This window comes from Calonectris borealis, chromosome 4 (genome assembly GCF_964195595.1).
Source record: "Calonectris borealis chromosome 4, bCalBor7.hap1.2, whole genome shotgun sequence".
Classification (NCBI taxonomy): domain Eukaryota; kingdom Metazoa; phylum Chordata; class Aves; order Procellariiformes; family Procellariidae; genus Calonectris; species Calonectris borealis.
The window spans coordinates 20,929,672-20,950,881 of NC_134315.1; the positions used below are offsets into that span (position 1 = coordinate 20,929,672).

At 38.1% G+C, this 21,210-nt stretch overlaps 2 protein-coding genes across 4 annotated transcripts in view; both read left to right on the forward strand.

Moving 5' to 3' along the window:
- The first annotated feature begins 677 nt into the window (after positions 1-677).
- Positions 678-20,623, forward strand: ANAPC4 (anaphase promoting complex subunit 4). 3 transcript variants are annotated; one of them, XM_075148870.1, is made up of 28 exons: positions 678-996; positions 1,672-1,777; positions 2,868-3,000; positions 4,267-4,341; positions 4,483-4,509; positions 4,613-4,657; positions 6,402-6,486; positions 6,874-6,984; positions 7,582-7,665; positions 7,925-8,011; positions 8,748-8,812; positions 8,908-8,950; positions 9,061-9,137; positions 9,561-9,661; positions 9,741-9,792; positions 10,089-10,144; positions 11,373-11,419; positions 12,351-12,407; positions 12,571-12,627; positions 13,180-13,273; positions 14,944-15,041; positions 15,559-15,620; positions 15,704-15,742; positions 15,830-15,931; positions 16,606-16,683; positions 17,489-17,659; positions 18,866-18,989; positions 19,373-20,623. In XM_075148870.1, the coding sequence occupies exons 1-28, from the start codon at positions 889-891 to the stop codon at positions 19,586-19,588; spliced, it is 2,400 nt and encodes a 799-aa protein (XP_075004971.1). In that variant the 5' UTR covers positions 678-888; the 3' UTR covers positions 19,589-20,623. The 3 variants fall into 3 exon arrangements, with proteins under 3 accessions (XP_075004971.1, XP_075004968.1, XP_075004969.1); XM_075148867.1 differs by lacking the exon at positions 4,483-4,509 and having other exon boundaries at positions 798-996; XM_075148868.1 differs by lacking the exons at positions 678-996; positions 1,672-1,777; positions 2,868-3,000 and adding an exon at positions 3,381-3,582.
- The window catches only part of SLC34A2 (solute carrier family 34 member 2), a 64,041-nt gene continuing 62,401 nt past the window's right edge, over positions 19,571-21,210 (forward strand). The window contains exon 1 of the mRNA XM_075149293.1: positions 19,571-19,605. The gene's annotated coding sequence lies outside the window, so the exon portion shown is untranslated. The remainder of the gene's footprint in view (positions 19,606-21,210) is intronic.

Genomic DNA, 21,210 nt, shown 5'->3' on the forward strand with positions numbered 1-21,210 from the left:
CTCTGGTAGTTCCAGTCCTCTCGCAGTACGGGTTTTGGGGATTTTTTTTTCATTTTCTCTCCAAATGGAGAAAAGCCTAAGAACAAAAAATTAAACGTACTTCAGAAGCTTAGTAAGTGGAAAAAGTGACCTTGTAAGGGGATTTTAATTTATTTTTAAACTTCTTTCACCAGTTAAATTTAAAAAAAAAACATTAGTTTTAATATTTTGGATTGGCACTGCTGACAGAGATAAGTTATATTGTAAAAATGGGAATCAAATGTTGGTGCATAAGAAAAATGAAGGTTTGCATTGCAGTAGGAGGGGATGATACTTCTGTGCGGTGTCACCCATTGTTTGCTACACTGAAGTTAAAGCAGCACCGCTTGGGGTATGTCTGCAGTTGTCGCTTTGCTCTGCGGGCAGGTGAGGCTGGGCTTTCCTTCCCCCGGCACTAGCTGTCCAGGGCAGCCACCCCCAGCCGGGGCCGGGCCCCCGTAAGGGGCAGAAGCGCCAGCCCGGGGCCCCACCGCCTCCCTTCTGCGAGGCCCTCACGGCCACGGGCACTTCTCTCAGCGCCGTGCGGGTGAGGGGAGGCAGCCGTCCCCCGCCGGGGGAGAGACCCTGCCCCCCGCTGAGCGGCACACGGCAGGCGGGAGCCTTGTCCTGGCGGCCAGGGTGGGAAGAGCCGGGGCAGCGCCCGCCGCCGCCCCGCTCTCCGGGCCCCGCGCTGAGGCGCGGGCGGTCGCGGCGGCCCCGCTCCTCGCAAGGCCCAATCCGCGCCGCGGCGGGAAGCGCCGCCTCCGGAAGCCGGGAGCGGAGGGCGGGAGGCCGGCGGCGTTGTGGGGCCGGGGGCGTCCCGCAGCCGCCTGCAGCACCGCCGGCGCCCGGCCGGAGCGCCCCGCCGCCATGCCCGCCTTCCGGCAAGTGGGGGAGAAGCAGCTGCCCCAGGAGGTCGTCTTCATGGCCTGGTCCCCCAAAAGGGACCTCATCGCCCTGGCCAACAGAGCGGGGGAGGTGAGTGCGGGCGGCTGCCGAGCCGCCGGCCCCGGGCAGGGGGAGCGTCTGAGGGCTGAGAGGAAGGACTGAGGAGGGAAGAGCGGTTGCTGCTCCAGGAAGACGCTCCCTGTTCTGTGCAGTCGCTGAGGCGCCTTTGCCGTTATCTGTGCCATAATTTGTAAGCGTAGCCAGGCATTTAGGAATAGAATTTTTTTTGTCAAGCTTCTCAATACTTATTGCTCTTTCCCTTTTTACTTTCTAATTTCTAAACAAATTTGCTGATGGTACTCTCGGTACCTGTATCAGTGGGATTTTAAAGCACACGAAATTTCCTATTTAAATTAAATCTGTTTTCAGTCATTTTTTTCCTGGAACTGCTGGATGTGATCATGCATGAAGAGACTGTTGTGCTTGCAGGCTCTCTTTGCTGGAGAAGCGTGGGTAACCCCTGTTGGTTACAGGCTTCGAGGCTTGTACGAGGCACAGCTTATTTCTCTGTGCTGCTGTATGCTAAACAGCATACTGTCCTCTAAAATGACATAGCAGTCAATCCTCTACTAGAGGAGCAGGTGATATTTAAGATGGAGGAGTTATTAAAGAATGGTAAAAAAACGCATATTGAACTGATTTACAAACTGGTATTAATGGGAGAATGTGGTTTACTTTTCTGTCTTCAATGTGTTTGCTTTGTAGGTTTTACTTCATCGGCTTGCAAACTTTCAACGAGTGTGGAGTTTGCCTCCAAATGAAAATACAGGAAAAGAAGTGACTGCTCTTGCTTGGAGACCAGATGGCAAAAGTAATGTCAAGTATATGAGGTGATATGGTGCAATAAAAATCCCACTGGAAATCAGTGAAAGTTGTGGTGATGACACCTCTTATCTGTGAAGGAAATTTTCAAGTAAACTGTGTTTGAAGAGAAGAGTGGCTTAATCTTGTGTAGGTTTATTCAAAGTAATAGAGAGAGTTACACTGTTGAAAGCAATTGCAAGAAAGATTTGCAAGGTGGAATTATGTGCAAAGTATTGCTTTTCAAGGCAGAGCAAAACTTCCAGTTCCTAACTAAGTAGAATATTTTTATATGAATGACAAATTGTGCGAGAGGGAGGCTGTCTGATCAGGGTTGACTGAAGAGCCTAGCATATTTAGCATAGACTGAACTTCAGAGGCTAAAATTGCTCTAATAATACACCAGAGAAGATAAAAAAAAGCCTTTTCCTTATCAACAGAAATAATGTTGAAATTAGTAGCTTAATAAACCTAAACTGGAAATTAGTTAATTTTTTGACTCATTAGAGGCTGGAGAATGGGAACATCTTCCATGACGTGGGTAAAAAATACCTCTACAGTTTTATGATGGAGTCAGAGGAGTTTAAGAAACTTCTTTTTAAGCTAGTTGCCTGTGATTACAAGGAAGTAAGCATAGAAACCTTTGCCTGCCATACGCTTTTATAGATTAATGAAGTTAAGAAGAAAGTGATGCAAAAGTTGTTCAGCAAGTCTTAAATTGTGTTTTGTTGTAATAAAACCCAAATCTTCCTGGTGGACAGTCTTTATATATCATTTTGGCCTCAAATTTGCAAAAACTGAAGCCTCTGCTTTATCAGAACTGTTGTTAGAAGTGTAGAAGCGTGTTCAGGTCAACATGTAGATAAATGTGGGATCATGCCTGTGATAAATTTATCACTCTCCTATCAAATATGATAGGAGTTCAAACCTTCATTTTAATGAGTAGGTTTCAAATGAGCATTTGGAAGGACTGTAAATAGACAAAGAGAAAATTCTGTCCGGTAGTTGGCTTTGGAGACACATTATTTTCTAATTCAGTACAAAGTAACTACAAAGCTTTGCACGTTGGTTGCTTATACCTTTTACTCACCTTTCTCTAGTTTTGGCTTTTGGCCTTACTGATACCAAGCGGATTATTCTGTGTGATGTAGAAAAACCTGAAAGCTTGCACTCCTTCTCTGTGGACTCATCTATTACTTACATGCATTGGATGGAAGTAACTGAGGAAAGCAGGTGAGTCCGAAAAACTCTAGAAGTAAATTATGGGCTCTGTAGTGCCACTTTACTAATAATTTATACTTAGTATGTTACAAGCAGTCATATAAAATAATATAATATTATGTAGCTATGGCTTTTTATTACCACTTGGCTAAAATTTTCCTTTTGGTTAGAATGGATACTTTTCATATGCTTATTTTTAGTGCTGATATCTTAGTCTTGTGGTTCTTCTTCTTATACACAAAAATTTCAGCATGATCTTGAGCGCCCTCCTCTTAAGAGCTGCTTAATGTAGTGTTAGCTTGTACTTCCTGTCTTCTCATCCATTTTATTTCAATACCAATTAATTTATTAAACTAATTATAATAATGTTGTTGTGTTCATCTATTTTGTTAGTCAGAATAAGTATTATATTTAAATCTTTCTTCATTTGTGTTTTCAAGATCTTTAGTTTGGTGCTTACATCTTTCATGATGTGCCTTTGGTGTTACATCTAACCCCAGTGACAATTCTGTTGTGGGTGTACTTGCTTCAGGAAGTCAGATTGCCCCTAGTGACCATGACCTGTGTGGCATTAGGCAATTCTCAGCAACACTTGTGAGCTGGAGGACATCATGGTCCCTATTTCTGTGGTCTTACAAAAACCTCTGATATGTACCTTATTGCAGTGCAAGGCAATAATTAAATAAAACATTTAAAAAAGGGAGGTGGTGTAAGCCTGACTTGGGGATTTCCCCCCACCTCCAGAAAACACCAATCTTAAAATAGCGAGAAAATAACTACATCTTAAATCACTCTAGCATTCTTCTAATGGGGATAGACTTATCTCCTTATTGGGAATCTCATCCTTCTGGCATGTCTAAGGTGTGGTATTAAGTATTGCACTTTAGTCTTCCTGTCACTGTAACGTGTCTTTAGAGTGAAGTTTTTTTGAGGTGTAGGTAGGTTGTCCTGCAGGGTTGTACAAGGTTTAAACAGAAAGCCTCAGTCAGTAACTGCATTACAGGTGATGAGAGGTTTGGTGGCAAGCTACTGAGCCAACAGATACAAACCTTATAGTCTCTTTTGGCGGAAATAAAGAAAGATTATCAGCCGCCTTTTATTAATTTCATCATTTGATAAATTATTAAAGGCCCCATAAGGGATTACCCTCTGATATTTGTAACTCTTTAATATACATGGCGTATTGAGTATATGCTGTAACTTTAAAGTTAGGAAGAAATTCTCTTCCCTTCCATTTTTACAGCTTGGGTGGTAAAGGCAGTCTTATTTCTTTTTCAGTGTTCTCACTTCCTTTTACAATGCTGAGGATGAATCAAATCTCCTTTTGCCTAAATTACCAGCGCTACCAAAAAAGTAAGCATTATACTAGTAAGCTTTAGAAGATACAATTTGTCATTTGTTGTCGTTGTTTTGGCTATTCATCTTTAATGCTCTACAGATGCTTTGTATTAGATGTCTGTTCATTGTTATTGAGAACAATTATTTTGTTTTCAGTTACAGTACCACTGCAAAAATTTTCAGGTAAGAAGTTGTCATCTTACATCTTTCTATTTTTTTATTTTATTTTGTTTTCTGGTATTGAGACAAGCTACCTAAACCCCAATCATGTGTTTTGTATTTTCAGTGAAGAAAAGTCAGATGAGATTATGAAGCTTCTGGGTGATGTAAGGTAAATTCCCTATGTGGGTTGTTGTGGTTTTGTTTTTTGTGTTTGGTTTTTTTTTTTGTTGGTTGGTTTTTTTAAAGCTATAAAGTAATGGATAAGTGGGTTTACTTTTAAGTTACTCATAATCTGTTTTTAAGGGTCCTAGAGAAAGGAAATGGAATGTTTCTTTTTTTCATGTACAAAGGTAAAGTTCGAAGAATATATTTTAAAAAAAAAAAGTCTCCATCAGCTTACACCTTTTCTCCTCAATTTAGAGGAATAACAAGGCACTTTGTCAGCAACTGCTGTTGGTGCCGTATCTTCTTTTCCTTAGAAGAAGATTTCTTGGGGTGTATTTGAAGGCTATGTTGTATGTGTTACTTAAGCTGGTCTTGGAGACATTTGTGAATGCTTGTTATAGACGGGGAATTTCTGTGGGTTTGCATGAGTGTGACAAAGCTGAACTTAAAATCAGCTCTGAAATCAGCTGTATTAGGGTTACTTTAAAATAAAGTAAATATTTCTCATTAGGAAACACATGAAGAGCAGCTGGAGGAAGTGTAGTTTAGCAGACTGAGACTCGCTTTGTGGAGTTCTTATGGTGCATCTTTGAGGAGGGCGCTTAACCTCTGTGCCTTGTTTTTCCATCCACTTTCTTTCACTGTTCCTTACAGTCCCACCACTGAGAATCATCCTCCTTATTTCAACATTTGCATCTCTGTCTATCACCAATTATTCCTTTTTAAGACTTGATATCTCTTCTTACAGTAGGACTTCCTTGCGAGAAAGAGAGACATGGCGGCTGTCAGTGGTGTAGGAGCTTTCTGGATTCTGTGCTCCTTCATCCATTCAATTAATCAAACCAGAAGTTTTTCGATACTGTTTTGTTAAGTTCTGTCTTGGTTTTAACGGAAACATTTTCCTTTAATGTATGTTTAGATGTGTAACAGGCAGAAGTTGCAGTTAATTTTCTTGTATTTATAAGGGGACATGCAAAACATTCTCGTTTTTTATGTTGGAGAGCATTACAGTTTACTGTAATGTAAGCACATATGTGTAGCTGGAGATGTATGGATGTACGACAGCAATAGACAACCTCCCTGTCCGAAGTTTAACATTTTAAACGTAGTCAAAAAGGGAGAGGTCATAGAGAAGCTTTTTCCCAAGTCATTGTAGCAAGTTGGTTTTACGTAGATCTGTCTGTCCCAGACCCTGTTCTTTGAACTGGGCTTCTGTTTCTGATGCTGTTGTTACTTGTGGCTGTTCTTTGCTGCTGTGTCCGTTTCAAATGTTTATTGCCTTTGAGGTTTTGCTGAGGAGTGCCACTGAGTGACTGTGACAAACTTACTCTGCATGTAGGTAGGATAAACTCAGGGGAGTACAAAAGTAGCTTTGTAAGAATGCTTTGCAGCCTGTATTGGTAGGTGGCCTGTTGCTAGAAAGTGTTACTTTTTTCTTCTAGAAGGTATAAAGTTAGTGAAGAAGGACTTCTGTGCCTAAATGTGGGGTTTTTTTCCCCCTATTCTCTCAGTTAATTCAGTAATTGATACTCTTTCTGTAAATGTTAGAGGCAGGTCTTATCAATGAAATCCAAGCTAATAATTTTTTGGTTTTTAAATTTCATGGATCATAGACTGTTTCTTTTTCTTCAGTGATTCTTTAGAGGATCTTTAGTAAAGGGATGGAATTTAAGTATTAAGAATTATATTTGTGTGCATTAGAATTTGTTTCAGTATGCTCATCAATACATATTCTTCTATTTTTATAGGCTTAATGCTCTTGTCCTTGGTGGCAGCTCAGGATTTATTGAGATTTATGCTTATGGCATGTTCAAGATTGCTACAGTAACTGGGGTATGTTCTGTTCCTTCCCATGTTTTTTCTTCATAATATACCAAGCTACAGCTGAATTGAATGAAAAAGTACATATGTGTGCTTATACGTAAGTGAAACTCGGTTGTTGAAGTTTAAAGAAAGGAATAATTGTTTCTCCTGATTGGGTTGTGTGGTTATTGTTGGAAAGGCATTCTAACTGGCGATTTTAACATCTTGTTTCAAATGAAACAAAGTTCAACACTAATCCACAGTAAAAAGAGTGCTTTTGTTCCTGAGCAGTAGCTGAAAGTTCCACTTTGTTTTTTCTTGTTATTGAACGTAGCCTTCTTTCTATGTGAATGTGTTAGAGCAGTAAACATTAGCGGATATGCAATATTTATTAACTTTTAAACTGGAATCCTTCAGGTGGCAGGTTCTTGTCGTGGACTATGTTTGTCTAGTGATTTGAAATCACTATCGGTTATTACAGAGATACAAGACTCTTCAGACAGCGAAGCGGAGATAACATATTTTCAGGCAAGTAAAGTAATTTTAAAATGTTCTTTAAAAGTAAAACTGTTTTTTTTTTAAAAACTACTTTCTGGTAGCTTTATTGCTTTCCCATTATTTGCAGAAAAAACACAAACTACTCTTTGCAGCCTTTCTGAAACTCACCCTGATTTAGCTTTTGGATTTATCATGTTAACATGCAATTTCACTGATGAGACTGATGATGATTTGAGGCATTCTTTTAAAATACTACTTTAAATATAACATTCATTTATTCAATTACAGTTACTCAGATTTTCTTCATTCTGCACACAGAGGTATAGGAGCAATGCTGTTGATTATCCGGTCTATCCAGAACAGTCATCCTTAAAACTATTACTGTTAGAACTCCAAAATGAGGAACTTCATCAGGAGTTTTTATAGATGTATTAAAAATATTTATTGTCCCTTTGAATTAAATGCATTTTCTTCTCAAAATCAACTTTAAGGAAATGAGAAATGACAGTTTTTCTGTGGGTCCCCCCCCATCTGTCTTTTCATTTCTGTAATCTAAAATTTCTTAAAAGAAAATTCATCTATTAATTTGTTGCTTGTATCATCTGTTGCTTGTTTCATTTGTTATAGCTGGACACTAGTCTGTTATCAAGTTACTTACCTGAGGTAACTCGAATGGCCCGGAAGTTTACTCACATTTCAACTTTGTTACAGGTACAGTTGAGTTATAACATCTTTTTAATACCGCAGTTCTTACAGGCTTCGATATTCTTAACGCAAGTAAAATAAATGTTTTCTAGTAGGAAGCTTAAGTTGGTTTTACATAAATGTAGAGCTCAAACTTGGAATTTGATAATAAATTTTATATAATATCTACAGTATATCTTCCCTTTGTATTGTAACATCCGTTTCTTGCATGTGTTTTGAAGGGGGGAGAAAGGGAGTAACGCTAATGTCTGTATCTGTATTCCAGTATATAAAGTTGTCATTGACGTGCATGTGTGAAGCGTGGGAAGAAATCCTGATGCAGATGGATTCACGGCTAACAAAGTTCGTACAGGTACTATTACTACTATTACTATTACTACTGTAGTATTAACCATTCTTTTGGAAAAACATTTTTTGCAGTAGTTCTGTTGTTCATGTTAACATACTGCGTATCTCCATGTTGTTTAAGAATAATGCCTCCAGATAACAATCTCTAAGTTCAGAGGCAACCTGGAACCTATTGTGTGTCAAGAGCTCTGACGCTGAAGATATCTGAGTACAATCAAGCAGGATTGTATTGTGATACTTCTTTATTTTATTTCTTCAAAGTTATTCAAAAGTGATAGTTTTCAGCTTGCACAGCTATTGATCAGTTGCTTTCTATTTAAGGTTGTGCTCTTTATACTTCAGTAATTGATAAACTCAATACTGTACATGTTGAGTAACAGCCCATCAGCACTTACACCTAGTTCAATAGAGCATGCATGACAGCCATGATTAAGATGCCCTTGGATTTGCTTAAATTTTGTGTTCATTGACCATGCCTAGAAGTTAATTGAATCAAATAATTTATTTTTTTTTTTTTAAATAGATTCTTGGTGATGGCAAACTGCTTAGAATTTTCACTGGGTAATACAATTGAAAATAACTTAAAATACTAGAAAATTTCTAGTGATCAGTAGTCTGATTTCAGCATTCAAGGATATGAGTGGGTTTTACGATATACTTTAATTGAAGTGTTTGTGAGATTATTTGGTAGCCTGGATTTAATCTCTTTATCAATCTATTTCAATCATTTTGACTGACAGGAAAAGAATACAACCACTTCTGTTCAGGATGAGTTTATGCAGCTGTTGTTATGGGGCAAAGCAAGGTAATTATTGTTGTTAGATTATCTGAGTATGCATTTTTATTTGATATTGAAATACAAAATGATGCATATTTGGTTCTCTCCCCCACCCCCTTTAGTCTGGAACTTCAGGCATTACTAATGAACCAACTGACGGTAAAGGTATGTTAATATTTTTTAACATATTAAAATAATCTTATTTCAATATCTTTTAATCATTGTTCTGTTAAGTTAACAGAACATTATTATATGTTTGTATTTTTTTTTAATAGGGTTTAAAAAAACTTGGTCAGTCCATAGAGTCTTCCTATTCCAGTATACAAAAGTTGGTCATAAGTCATTTGCAGAGGTAAGTCACGGAATGTCCAATGAATTATAGATCAAATGGCATATTATATGCTTTGCTAAAAGACAGTATGCTGTATCAGTGGTTCTTTGTATGTCGTGTGCTGGCACGATCATGGCAAAATGTACTAATTTACTTTTGGGTGATGGAGAACTATTGAAGTATTTTGAACAATCTCCATGACATCACCTGTATATCACTGCCTGTGTGTTTATAGGATATATGCAAAATACTCATACCAACTTTGTGTGGTGGTTAAAATCATTAGGACAATATTTGCTTTTCTGTGAAGTGATACTTTAACTCTTACATGCCAGACCACCTTATAAAGCTCTCCGCTTCGCACATTAAATGATAAAAATGTAGCATGCAGTGAATCTCTGAAGGGTGACTAAAAGATTATACTTCTTTGCTCTGCCTTCCTAGTGGCTCTGAGGCACTGTTATACCACTTGAGTGAATTGAAAGGAATGGCTCTATGGAAACAAAAATATGAGTCTCTGGGATTAGATGCATCCGGAATTGAAGGTACAGTAGTGTGTGTGCTACTTGCCCACTCTGATTTCACTTTTGAAAGCTTAATAGTAATGGTTAGCTCTTTTTGCAGAGGCTATTACTGCTGTTGGTTCTTTCATCCTGAAAGCAAATGAGCTGCTTCAGTAAGTATAAAGTCTGGAGAATTTAAAAAACATGCCTTGAGTCTTATACCTAAGAGGAAGCACATGGCTGGGTATAGAGGAGGTTGGGAGAGCAAGGCTCCTTTGTTGGTGGTGAGCTTTTATCTTGTCTCACTGCATCTCGTACCCCAAGAATAGTCTTACTTGGAAGATTGCATTGGGCATTTTTAAAAAAATTGATAGTGCTTGCAGGCCTTTCTGTAGTAAAGATGGGACTTAAGCCTGGAGCAGCTTGTGACATTTAGATCTGGTAATTTCTTTTCTTGTTTCTTGCTCAGAGTTATCGACAGCAGTATGAAAAACTTCAAAGCATTTTTTCGATGGCTGTATGTTGGTAAGCTTGATGACATAGTAAGCATCCAGTATCTGTTTTGTATTGTAAGCATTGAAATGTCGGCAAGTAATTAATCCAATCTTAGTTATAACCATCTATTTATTTCTATCATAGAAAATTTCTGGACATCTAAAAGGTTACAGTTGATGAGGCAAGAATAATTATAATATTAAACACATAGACCATAAATTTGATAGTTCTCAATTAAACTTAAGTGTGTGTTCAGTGGGTATTGTATATTTTTATCCTGTAATGTTACTACAAACTGTTGTCTGCTTCATGAGCAATTTGCTGGTCTTAACTTGGAGAAGTTAAAGGACTTTATTTAGTTTACACCAAATTTGAAGTGTAGTCTAACTCTCCCTTACTCTGTCACTTGCTGTTTTCTCCTGTGGAGACCTAGTTAGCTGTAAGGTTATGCACAGATGTAAACAATCTCGGAATGTCTGGATGTACTTAGTAGGCACCTCCAGTTGTAGCTGGGTAGCTGCAGGTAAAATGTTAGAAGGAAGTGCAGAACGCTATGTTTTAGCCTGCTTGTTTTTATAAAGTGGTTATAAGTAGGTTTATAATTTTTAATTGATCTTTTTAGAACTACTTTACAAAAAACTAAGCAGTCTTACCAGATACTGTAAAAGCACCAGAAATGCAGTGTTAGCACTTACTAGCAGGAATATCATAATTTTAATTTTAAAAATTGCAGAAAGCAGAACTATCAGAGTTCTCTGTCATAACGTTAGAACTTTAATTATTTAAATGTTCACGTATTTAAATGTTCACTGTGTTTGCTTGTGTTGAGACTAAACAGAGAACTCTTTATCTAAGCCTTAATGATTTAAAATTACTTCTGTGCAATACTCTTAAAACACATTATTCTGGGCATGACAGTATTCATGTATTTTATATACATCCATTTTACTACTCTTAGTATGTACATGAATAAATTCTTATGAACCCTTTTTATAATAATCTTATCTCAGTCTTGTAGAGGGTACAATGCAGTTGGAAAAGATTAAAGATAAAAATTCTCCAAGATTTGTATTGTAAGCTGGTGGGGCAAGTGAGGTTTAGTTTCAGTCTCAATTCATAGTTCTTCATTCCAGACTCTTTTGCTTCTGACAAATTAATATGTCCTATTTTATCAGCAGTGTCTTATTACATAGCCATGGAAAATTAAGAATATTAGGAAAACAATGTTAATGCAGTAAGAATACAATTTTTCCCTCAGCCATGTTGAGGATGTCAGAAGATCATGTGCTTCCAGAGCTGAACAAGGTAGTAGTAACATTTTCTAATAAATGGTGGTATACTCTGTATTCTGCCTGACTTGGAGGGCAAGATTAAAGGTTTATTTTTGTTCTAAAACTTAAAGGAAAGTATCTGTGTCATTTCCTTGAGAAAGTAGATGCCTGCATATTCGCACTAATATGCTGTCTCACATGAATTACTTTTTCTGTTTTCTTTGTTAATACTAGTCTTTTTAGTACACTGTATGTGAGTGCGAGACCTCTGTGTATAGCAGCTCTTTATATGACCTAAATGACTAAGTTAACCAGAATGGGATTTTAACATCTTTACCAATGCCCTGGTAGAGGAGCTGGAGTACACTGCATCAGATTTGCAGACACCATCACACAGGGTGAACCAGTTAATATGCTCGAGGGCAGAGGTTCCTTCCAGAGGGAAATAGATAGGCTGGAGGAATGGACAGATAGGGACCTCCTGAAGTTCAACAAGGACAAACGCAGGGTTCTGTCCCAGGGAAGAGTAACCCCCTGCAATTGCACAGCAGGGCCCCAGCTGGCTGGGGAGCAGCTCTGCTGAGATGGACTTGGGGATGTTGGTGGATGCAAGCTGGCATGAGCCAGCGGTGTGCCCTGGCAGCAAAGGCGGCCAACAGTAACCAGGGCTGTGCTAACAGAAGCACGGCCAGGAGGTCAAGGGAAGTAGTTACCGTCCTTATTTAGCACTCATCAGATCACATCTAGAATACTTTCTCCAGTTTGAGGCCCTCCTATACAAGACAGACATGAATAAACTGGAGTGAGTTCAGCAGAGGGCTCCCAAGCAGATTGGAGGCTGGAGCACTTGCCCTGTGAGGACAAGCTGAGGGAGCTGTGCTTGTTCAGCCTACAGAACATGTGTTCTGTGCTCATTGAAATGTATTTCTTATCCTTTGCTTTTCTCACATTTTTTTTTCTTTTAGATGACTCAAAAAGATATCACGTTTGTTGCTGATTTTCTTACTGAACACTTCAATGAGGTAAGTTATAGTGGTTTGCCAGATACAGCATCTGACTGTATTTTTGCTGCCAAGAACTGGATCTGAAAAATCCTGTAATAAAGTAATTCAGTCATATTTTTGTACACTACTTCTCATTAACTTTGGGTTTAAACAGTGGTTTTGTTTGCATTATTTTTTTCAGGCACCAGAGCTTTACAATCGTAAAGGAAAATACTTCAATGTGGAGAGAGTTGGCCAGGTAAAGAACTAGGGAGTAAATAGAAAAAGAATAAATGAGAAAATCCTTAGATGGAGAAGCTTTTAAAGCTGTGTCCACTTTTCTTCTCTGTCCCTTTTGCTCTGTGTTGCACATTCCAGTAATGGTAAAGGAGAGTATTTTAATTATTTTCCACTATTACTAGGAAAAGGAGTGTTTAAAAACGTATCTTATAGTTTTATCTTACACATGCTGTATTTTTAGGAAAAGGATGAAACTTCTTCGCAGCCAGCAACAGTAACGTAAAACTGAAATGTGTTTGTTGTCTTTATGCCATTCATCACTGGATTTCAAAACATTTGTGCTCAAACTTGATTTAAAAATCAGTTTCCTAAGGAAATATCACTATATGATCTTAGACAACAGTTGATTTTTCTTATTGTTTCAAGAAGGGGTAGAATATTTAGTTTTAAGAGTAGGACATGTTAAATTAAGAAGAAATGCCCCTCAGACTCGTGAGGGGCAATGTTGGAGGTGAATTCTAATGTCCCTTATTCTTAAAATGCAATCTACAAATACCTGTTTCTTTCCTAGTACTTGAAAGATGAAGATGATGACCTTGTATCACCACCTAATACAGAGGGAAACCAGTGGTTTAACTTTCTTAAAAATAGTACTCATCTTAAAGGTAATGTGTGCTTTAGTAAAAGGTAAAAGTGAATCAAAGATATACATAGAATGTAACAAATGTAGAAGAGTAATCTGTTTTTTCATGCTTATGAGTTATTTCTACAGTGTTAGTCATGGTTCTCCATCTAAGTAGAATAAAATAAATGGGTCCTGTTATTTTGCACAGTTTTTATGTAGCTGCTTACCCAGTCAATTACCATTTTTTGGGTATTAGGAGTTTCCTGCCTTTTATGTAGCAGTCTCAGAAATGTTGGCTTGGAAGGAATCCCAGGAGATGTCTATTTTAGGAGTTCTTGATTCCAGTTCAAGGAAGTAATAATTACGCTTAGGTCATACCTGGGGGAAGTATCCTGACTTGTTCTCTTTGAGTGGAGTCTGAGACTATTTTGTTAATCAGTGGTGAAAAAGAACTAAAAGACTATAACAAGCTGATGGTGAAAACGTTTAGAAACCACAGACTGTAAAACTTCGACAACATAAGCTGTCGTGTAATAGAATTTGCTATAGCTGCCTTCTTCTGCCTATTTAATTCAATAAAAAGGGGGGAAGTAGCATTTTTGTTTGGCAAAGTAGTATTTAGAAAATGTATTTTTAAACGTAGTTTGAAATATGTTTGATACTTTAAATGTGTAGACTACTTGACTCGTCATTTCTGTTACTACCCAAGATTCGTGGTTGTTTGTAGAGATGGTTTGTAAGTGGTTTTGTTGCTATTAATTTGGCAAGCATTGAGATGTTTGTCTTTCTCTCAGAACTGTAAGATTTATAGGACAAGGAATGCTTCTGTCGTTGACACTTTCCTCCCTTTGGTGTTTTATATTGCTTCGTTGGTTGATGTAATTTTTATCATTTTTCCAGCTGAACATTGGAAAAGAAACAGGTTATGTACTTAAAATAAGTAGTGAGATTTATCTCAAAAGCTAAATGTCTTCTTACAAAGTATTTCATTTCATAAAAATGAATCGGTCCTATTGAAGCCAAATCATAGCTACTATAAAAAGTATGGAAATAGTTTTGCTTAAACAAGATATTTTATGACAACTGTGTTCCTAGCTCTTGGGTAAATGCAATTCCGTCTTTCTGAAATTTTGAATGGGCTGTGAAGAAAAGCTGAAGGGGCAGGCAGGCCTCCATTTCTCATTCATTTATCTGGTTTTATATTGTAATCCAGTTAGTTACTTGGGTTAGAATTTATAATAGGGGAATAATTTGGGTGGTCACCTAATCCAATCAAAGCAGGGCTAATTTTGAAGCTAGGCTTGCTCAAGGCAGTCGAGTCTTCTATGCCTGCAAGGATAGACACCCTGCTCCAGTGAGTAACCAGTCCTTGTGAAAACTTTTTTCCTTATATCTGATTGGAATTTCCCTTGCTGGAGCTTATGACTATTACATCTTCTCCTCTCACTGTGTGCAGCTTTGAAAATGATGTCTTCTGTAACTCCTCCTTTACGCAGCTGAAGAGAGCAACAGGTTCCTCCTTGTTAGCCCTCGCTTCTCTAGGCTGAATGAACCCAGCCCCCTCAACTTCTCCTTGTAAAGCATGTGCTCTAGCTCTGCGACCATCTTATTGACTCTCCCCTGGACTCATTCCAATTTGTCACTATAATAAGTGTATTATGTTTTTATAGAGATACAAGCATTTTTTAAATGAGCTTTATCTGTTTACAGAAAGTCCACTTTTGTTTCCCTACTATCCTGAGAAATCACTGCATTTTGTCAAAAGGCAAATGGAAGGGGTCATTGATCAGTGTTTACAAAAGCCAGCGGTAAGTTCAATTTATATAAATGATAACTTTCTTTTAGGGATAGCAGTCAACTGAAGGTAGTAGTCATGCTTAGTAAGGCCTGAAGTTTTAATCTTTGCCTTTGAGTGCCTACAGATTAGGTGATAGCATATAGCCCAGCTTCACCACTGCTGGGATGTCTCAAGCCTTTGGCTAGGGAGAGCATAATGGGGGATTTTTTGTTTTGCATCTTCTGTTCCCACATTATTGGGATCTATTTTTAACGTTAATTAGCTTGGTGTGTGCGCTATGTACTAGGTAACTGTGTTAGCTGGCAATACGTTAGTCTATATATTATGAAGAAACATGAAACAAGTGTATCAAGTGACAGTAGTGTTTGCATTAGGGATGTTTATTCCAGCGTAAATATTGGTGGATTTTTCTTTAGATATACTCAGATGCTTTTGGTTTTGGTTGGGGTTTTTTTGTCTTAAAAAGGGGTGTATAATTATGTATAACTGTGTGCATGTTTTTGGCCTATTTTCATTATATTTGTTAGGATATAATTGGAAAGTCAGTGCATCAAGCAGTCTGCATGTCTCTTTACAAAACTTCTCAAAGGTATTTCTTTACACTATTTCTAAAGCTCAGTTGCACAAAATTACAGTAGCATTTTATAAACTGGTTTGTTTTTTCCTTTTCAGTGAAGATTCCACACCTCAGTTATTTAAACTACCATTTCTGTAAGTATGCTGCTATTCCTTGTTCTATGTCACTTACCAATTATTAAAACTTGACCTAAATTTTCATTTCCCCTCCCCGCATTACAGGTGGAATGACAAAACATCCAATATACATTATGTTCTCTTCACCATGTTAGAAAATTCTATTTCTAAGATACACATTTTGAGGAGACATACTGATACTTCCAGGTAAGACAAAAAGGTGGGGAAAAGTGGTTTGTGAGCTTCGGCACATGTGTACAGAGACAATTACAATTTGAATCTTTTTGTAAAAAGAAGGAATGAGAAGCATGAATACAATCTTTCTTGGATACTAAAGAAAATGAGGAGGACATTATGAAGTGCAGTAGGAAACTGTAGCAGGAGTTTGTGTTGTACTAGACTTGGAAAATCTAATCACAAGACCCAAGATGGTTTTAGGCTTAGGAAAAAAATCAGGTTCCACTTGTTTCCAGTTGAGAGCTGCTGGTGACAAAATTACAGCCTTGTGATGTAGTTTCTATCCTATTTCATTCCTCATTGATATCTAAAACAGTCTAAAGTAATTTTCTGTAGATTTGAGTAAGAAGTAACTTAACGACCTGAGACTAGGACAATTGAGCCAAGAGTTCAGCAAAGAAGAACTGTGTCCCACAAGCCAGATGCTGTATCCCATATGACTCCATTAGTCACATTTTGCTGAGGGGCAGAAGAAATCAAAAGGTTCCCATCCACCAGTTACATCATTTTGGGATGTAGCCGTGTATTATGCTAAGCTTAGACCGGCTTATACTATCTCTTACAACAGTTGCGGTTAGAGATTTTGGATTCTCTATGAATGGAAAAGAAATTAGTCATTGAGATAATCAACACTGTTCTTCTAGGTCTGTCAGTAATGGAATTCTTGCAGTAGATTTTGGAAACTTCTTGAACAGCAGTATAAATGAGAGCTCAGACTCCAGGTCAGTATGTTTGATTTTTCTTCCAGAATTGCAGATTGCTAAATTGAAGACCATGTTTTCTAGTGTTTATTTTACATTAAATTAACTTCTTAGGCATTATAGTTTGGCTTTTATCCTGCAAGTTACTACTTCAGGTGCTGGACCAGCTTGTAGTCCCTGGGTGAGTCAGGCTGTAAAAAATGGCACAGGTGCATGAAGCTGCAGGATTGTGGGAGTCTTATTTTGCACTTCATCTCAAGGTCAAGTAAATTTTAGTTTTCTAGTTTAATCCTAGAGCTTTAGCACACATGCAAGAAACAAAGCTGGCTGGAAGCAGCTCTTGCTTTTATCTGTGATGTTCTTTAAGCAAGATGGAGTCAGACTTGATATGCCTGAATGAAGGCATCTTAGAAGGCATGGCAGACTAAGCTCATCCTTTTCATGTAGAAAGGCCAGGTATGATTGCCCTCAGTACCTTCAGTTGTGTTTCTAAATTTTCTTTAGTGTTTACTGTTCTTTTGTGTTTACTGTTTCTTACATTTCACCTGAAATGGGAAAGAATAAGATTGCTAGTAAGTTGGGTTTTGGTGGTGGTGTTTTTTTTTTCTTCCTTCAGAATAATTTTTCCTGCATGATACAGGAGTCTGCCATGGTTATGGCTGTCTTTCAGTGTCTTAGCTGCATGACTGACCTTTTTTATCGTTTATGAGTAAAGCTCATTGTTAACTACTGAATACTTTTTAACGTGGATGCTGTGCAACTTAAAAATATTTTAGTTCTGTATTCACTTTTATTCCTTGATGCTTTCTAAATTGTTTTCCTATAGATGCTACAGTTGTTTAGATGCACACTTCTATGATGATGAAACTGTAACTGTAGTTCTGAAGGAGAGCATGGAACAAGAGGGGAAGGAGAGAGTCTTGGCTCAGCTGCCTTTATCTTCAGTATACACAGATGAGGACCAAGATAGGGAATTCATCTGGGATTCTACTAAAAGGTGCTGAAAAACTTTGAGCAGGTCTGAAAATGCAGAACTGAAAAGCATGTTCTCATTGTGTACAGCTACTCATGCTTTGTGTGTGTATGCATAAATATTTTAAAGACAAAACCTCTTTTTGTGCCAGGGAGAGTGGGGTGGGGAGATGGAAGCTTCCTAAACAGTTTGTTCTGTGTTTTTTGGGGGGTTGGGGTTGGTTTTGCTTTTTTGAGACTGAATACTACCTGTGTACTTGGCTCTCATGAAATGGGAGGACCAATTGAAGACATCCTGTAGAATCAGAAATCTTATTTTCTTTAGAGGGTGCTAACTTTGCTGGTCAGAATACTTGAATTTACGATGTTTTCGACATATTTGCTCATATGCCTCTGCCTTGTAATAAGGATACACAGATTTTTCTTCATCTTTCCCCGGTAGTCACACTTACAACTATTGTCAGCTTAAACTTAAAACACTAGAATTGGTGCCTCTCTCTGTGTTGGCTTAGGGAGAGGAGAGCATCTGGGGGAAGTGAACACACACACAAAAAAGGTCAATGTAGTTCAAGCGGTGAATCCAATCTTTTAGTTGTTGTGCCTCACTTGCTTTTTCTTTTTTCTCCTTATACCTCTCTGGTGGATTGCTCAAGATACATTTTTACCTGAAAATAAAGAGCCATACTGAACTTCAAATATTTTTTTTATGCCACAAAGAAATTGTGTATTGAAGAATGAACAGAAAATATTAAAAACAAGTACAAACTAATCCTGTCCACTGTAATAGGCAGGGAGTTCCTTCATACAGTCCATATGAGTGGGTGTGAACTGGAGTGATACACTTTTGGAAAGTCATGGAGGCCAAACTTCTGTGTAAGGGGAGGCATCGCCTCCAGGACTTTGTTCAGAAACTCCTCTTCTTGCAGAGGAGAGGTTTGAAGGAAGGCCATCTTCATCCTCCTGCTGTAGCTGTTACTTGTGGGAAGATCAGGCTTTACAATGCCCTTCTCACCTCCTGTAATCATTTACCTCAGTTGAAACATGCTGTGTCTCCACAGTTGGATCCCCCGTTCTAGAATACCTAGAACATACCAGTGTTACGATGGTTTCAAATGCTTATCTGCTTGTTGCATATGATAGACATAAAAAAACTGGATTGACTGAGGTTTTTCTTAGTACTGGAATTGTTTCTTATGTACTAGCTTTGTGCTTTTCTTTTTGCTATGTGCAGGCTGGATGAGCAAAGTGGTGAGATATCCACACGTACTGTCTTCTTGGAGAATCAGTGGAGAGTGCTGGAGAATATGAAAGCTCAGTATGTTTCTGTAAATGGCATTAGAAAAGTTTCCTGTGTGGTAAGTATAGTATCTGTGAACAAGCCTGTAAACTATTAAAGAAAACATGCTATGACTGGAGGGAGTGATAACCCGTTTCTGCTAATTTAGTGAGAGTTATCAAAACTTTTTTTAAAACAAATAGATTATTCTCTCATAATCTGTTATAAGTGTGTCAGGATACAGTCATACCTTTTTCATAACACAACATGGAAAAACTTTAACAGAAGTTAATAGATCTACTTGCTTTACTTTTCAGCCTGCAGAGCAATAAAGAAGTTGCTAATTTCCTTGATATCTTCATTTCAAAGATAAAGGCTATTTTCAAAGCTATTGGCTGACATTTAAAATGGTATTGGTGCTTTTATTTATTTATTAACGGAAACTTCTTAATGTCTCTGTAGCTAAGTTCAAATCTGCGTCATGTGAGGGTGTTTGAGATGGATGTAGAGGATGATGGGGAAGTTGAGGAAGAAGAGGAAGAAGAAACAACTCAGATTGCAGCTGGGGAACCTGATAAGCTACATCAGTCTGGAGATAACCAGGACAATGTGTGTGGTGCATCTGCTGAAGAACTACCTGACGAAACTGAAGAACACGAATCAAGTCTGGATCCTTGACATAGGCTTTTATACTGGTAAATGGACAAGACTCTAACTTCAGGCTGCTGAGATGATGTATCCTGTACCTACTCAAGCAGCTGTAGTAGGATGTTGTGTGTAAGGATTCTGTATTGCTTCTCAGCTAAGACTGTCTGTGTTCCAGAGTACATTTATTTGACCCTTTTTAGTCTGGCACATGGTTTGGTATGAACTCGGTTTCCTTGAGAGCTTTTCCATTTGCATTTTTTTATAGGTGAGAGAAAAAGAAATACCAACTGACGTTTTTGTAGTCAACCTGTTCAGTCCTGAATACTGTTATTAAGATAAAATGAACTTGTATGTGAAAACAACAAAACTCAGGACCGGATTCTTTTCTTCTCAGACTTCATGTTCTAGTAATGGGTACAGAAGCTTCCTTGAAGAGCTGAAATTTAAGAGTGTGTATGGCCAACAACAAGCTTGCAGATCAGCATAAGACTAGTTAGACAACAAAACTTAGCAATTGTTACTTAAATACATACTTTAAAAAACTTTTGATAACATCTGTCCTCAGTAACGCAGTATTTCAATCAGTGCAGTTCTTTAATCCTCAGTGCAACATTTGTGTGTGTGTATGTTTTGTCAAATGTTTGCGTATCTCAGCCTGTCTAGTTTCTGTGAGATTGTTCCTGAAAGTCTGTCTTCTCCATCTGGTATTTTTGTAATGAAAAGTTACAACAGAAAGTGTATTTTTTTTATTCTGATGTGGTATTGTATGTCATGCATAGGCTTCAGCAAATTATGTTCCTTGCTAATTTATATATTGCTGTAGGAATAGCGTAGTGCTAAGCAGTAGAAGCTAGAAACAGTGTTTAGAAATATAAAATGTTTTCTTCTTACCTGTTAGTCGTCAGAGTCTTAACTGACTTAAAACTCAGCTCTTTGAACAATGCGGTTAAATGCGTGATCTTCCTTCAAAACAGTGAGTGTACCTTGTATTTGTGAAGAGGACCAGGTCTTATGCATGTGCTCCATTCTGTACTTCAAAAATAAATAAATCTTCTGAAATTGCTATTTGGCATTGCAAAAATCAAATACTAGACTTACCCTCTTTCTCTTGTTATGAAAGATGCCATTTTTAAGTAACTGGTTTTTAAAGTGGACTTTTGAAGTTGGGGGAGACCGTTGTAAGCAAAGCTGTTCAGTTTTGAGAGAGACTTCTTAGTTTTTCCCATCCTTACCAGCCTCCTTGAAAGCTGCTTGCTGTTCAGCGTTCTCATCTAACAGATGCTAATGGTTGAAGGCCCAATGAAGCTGTAGGACAGGAGGGGCAGAAATGCCCATTCAAAAGTGCTGTGGATTTTCTGTGTAGAGCAGTTACTCTTGATGAGAAATTGCTGCTACAACAGAACCCACTCAGCTTAAGCCTGGCCTTGTGTTCTTCCAGGAAACTTTTGCTTCTGATCTAACTTTAAGAATTGTCACGCTAGAGTGGTTGGAAACAATTGTTTTGCTGTGCTTTCCGCTAAGTAGTTTTGGTCCATGGGCATATGGAAATCTGATCTCTCCTGCCCATAATTGTTTCTAAATTTGTGTTAATAGCAGGTGTGTCCTGTGCCACAGGGGCATGCCCTTCAGAAATCTCCCTGAGGTTATTCTGT

Excerpts from the sequence above, each read along its gene's own strand:
- ANAPC4 (XM_075148870.1), top strand. The coding sequence starts at position 889 with ATGCCCGCCTTCCGGCAAGTGGGGGAGAAGCAGCTGCCCCAGGAGGTC. Across the intron at positions 15,932-16,605 it reads AGACATACTGATACTTCCAG|GTCTGTCAGTAATGGAATTC; the intron begins GTAAGACAAAAA and ends CTGTTCTTCTAG. Across the intron at positions 16,684-17,488 it reads AATGAGAGCTCAGACTCCAG|ATGCTACAGTTGTTTAGATG; the intron begins GTCAGTATGTTT and ends GTTTTCCTATAG.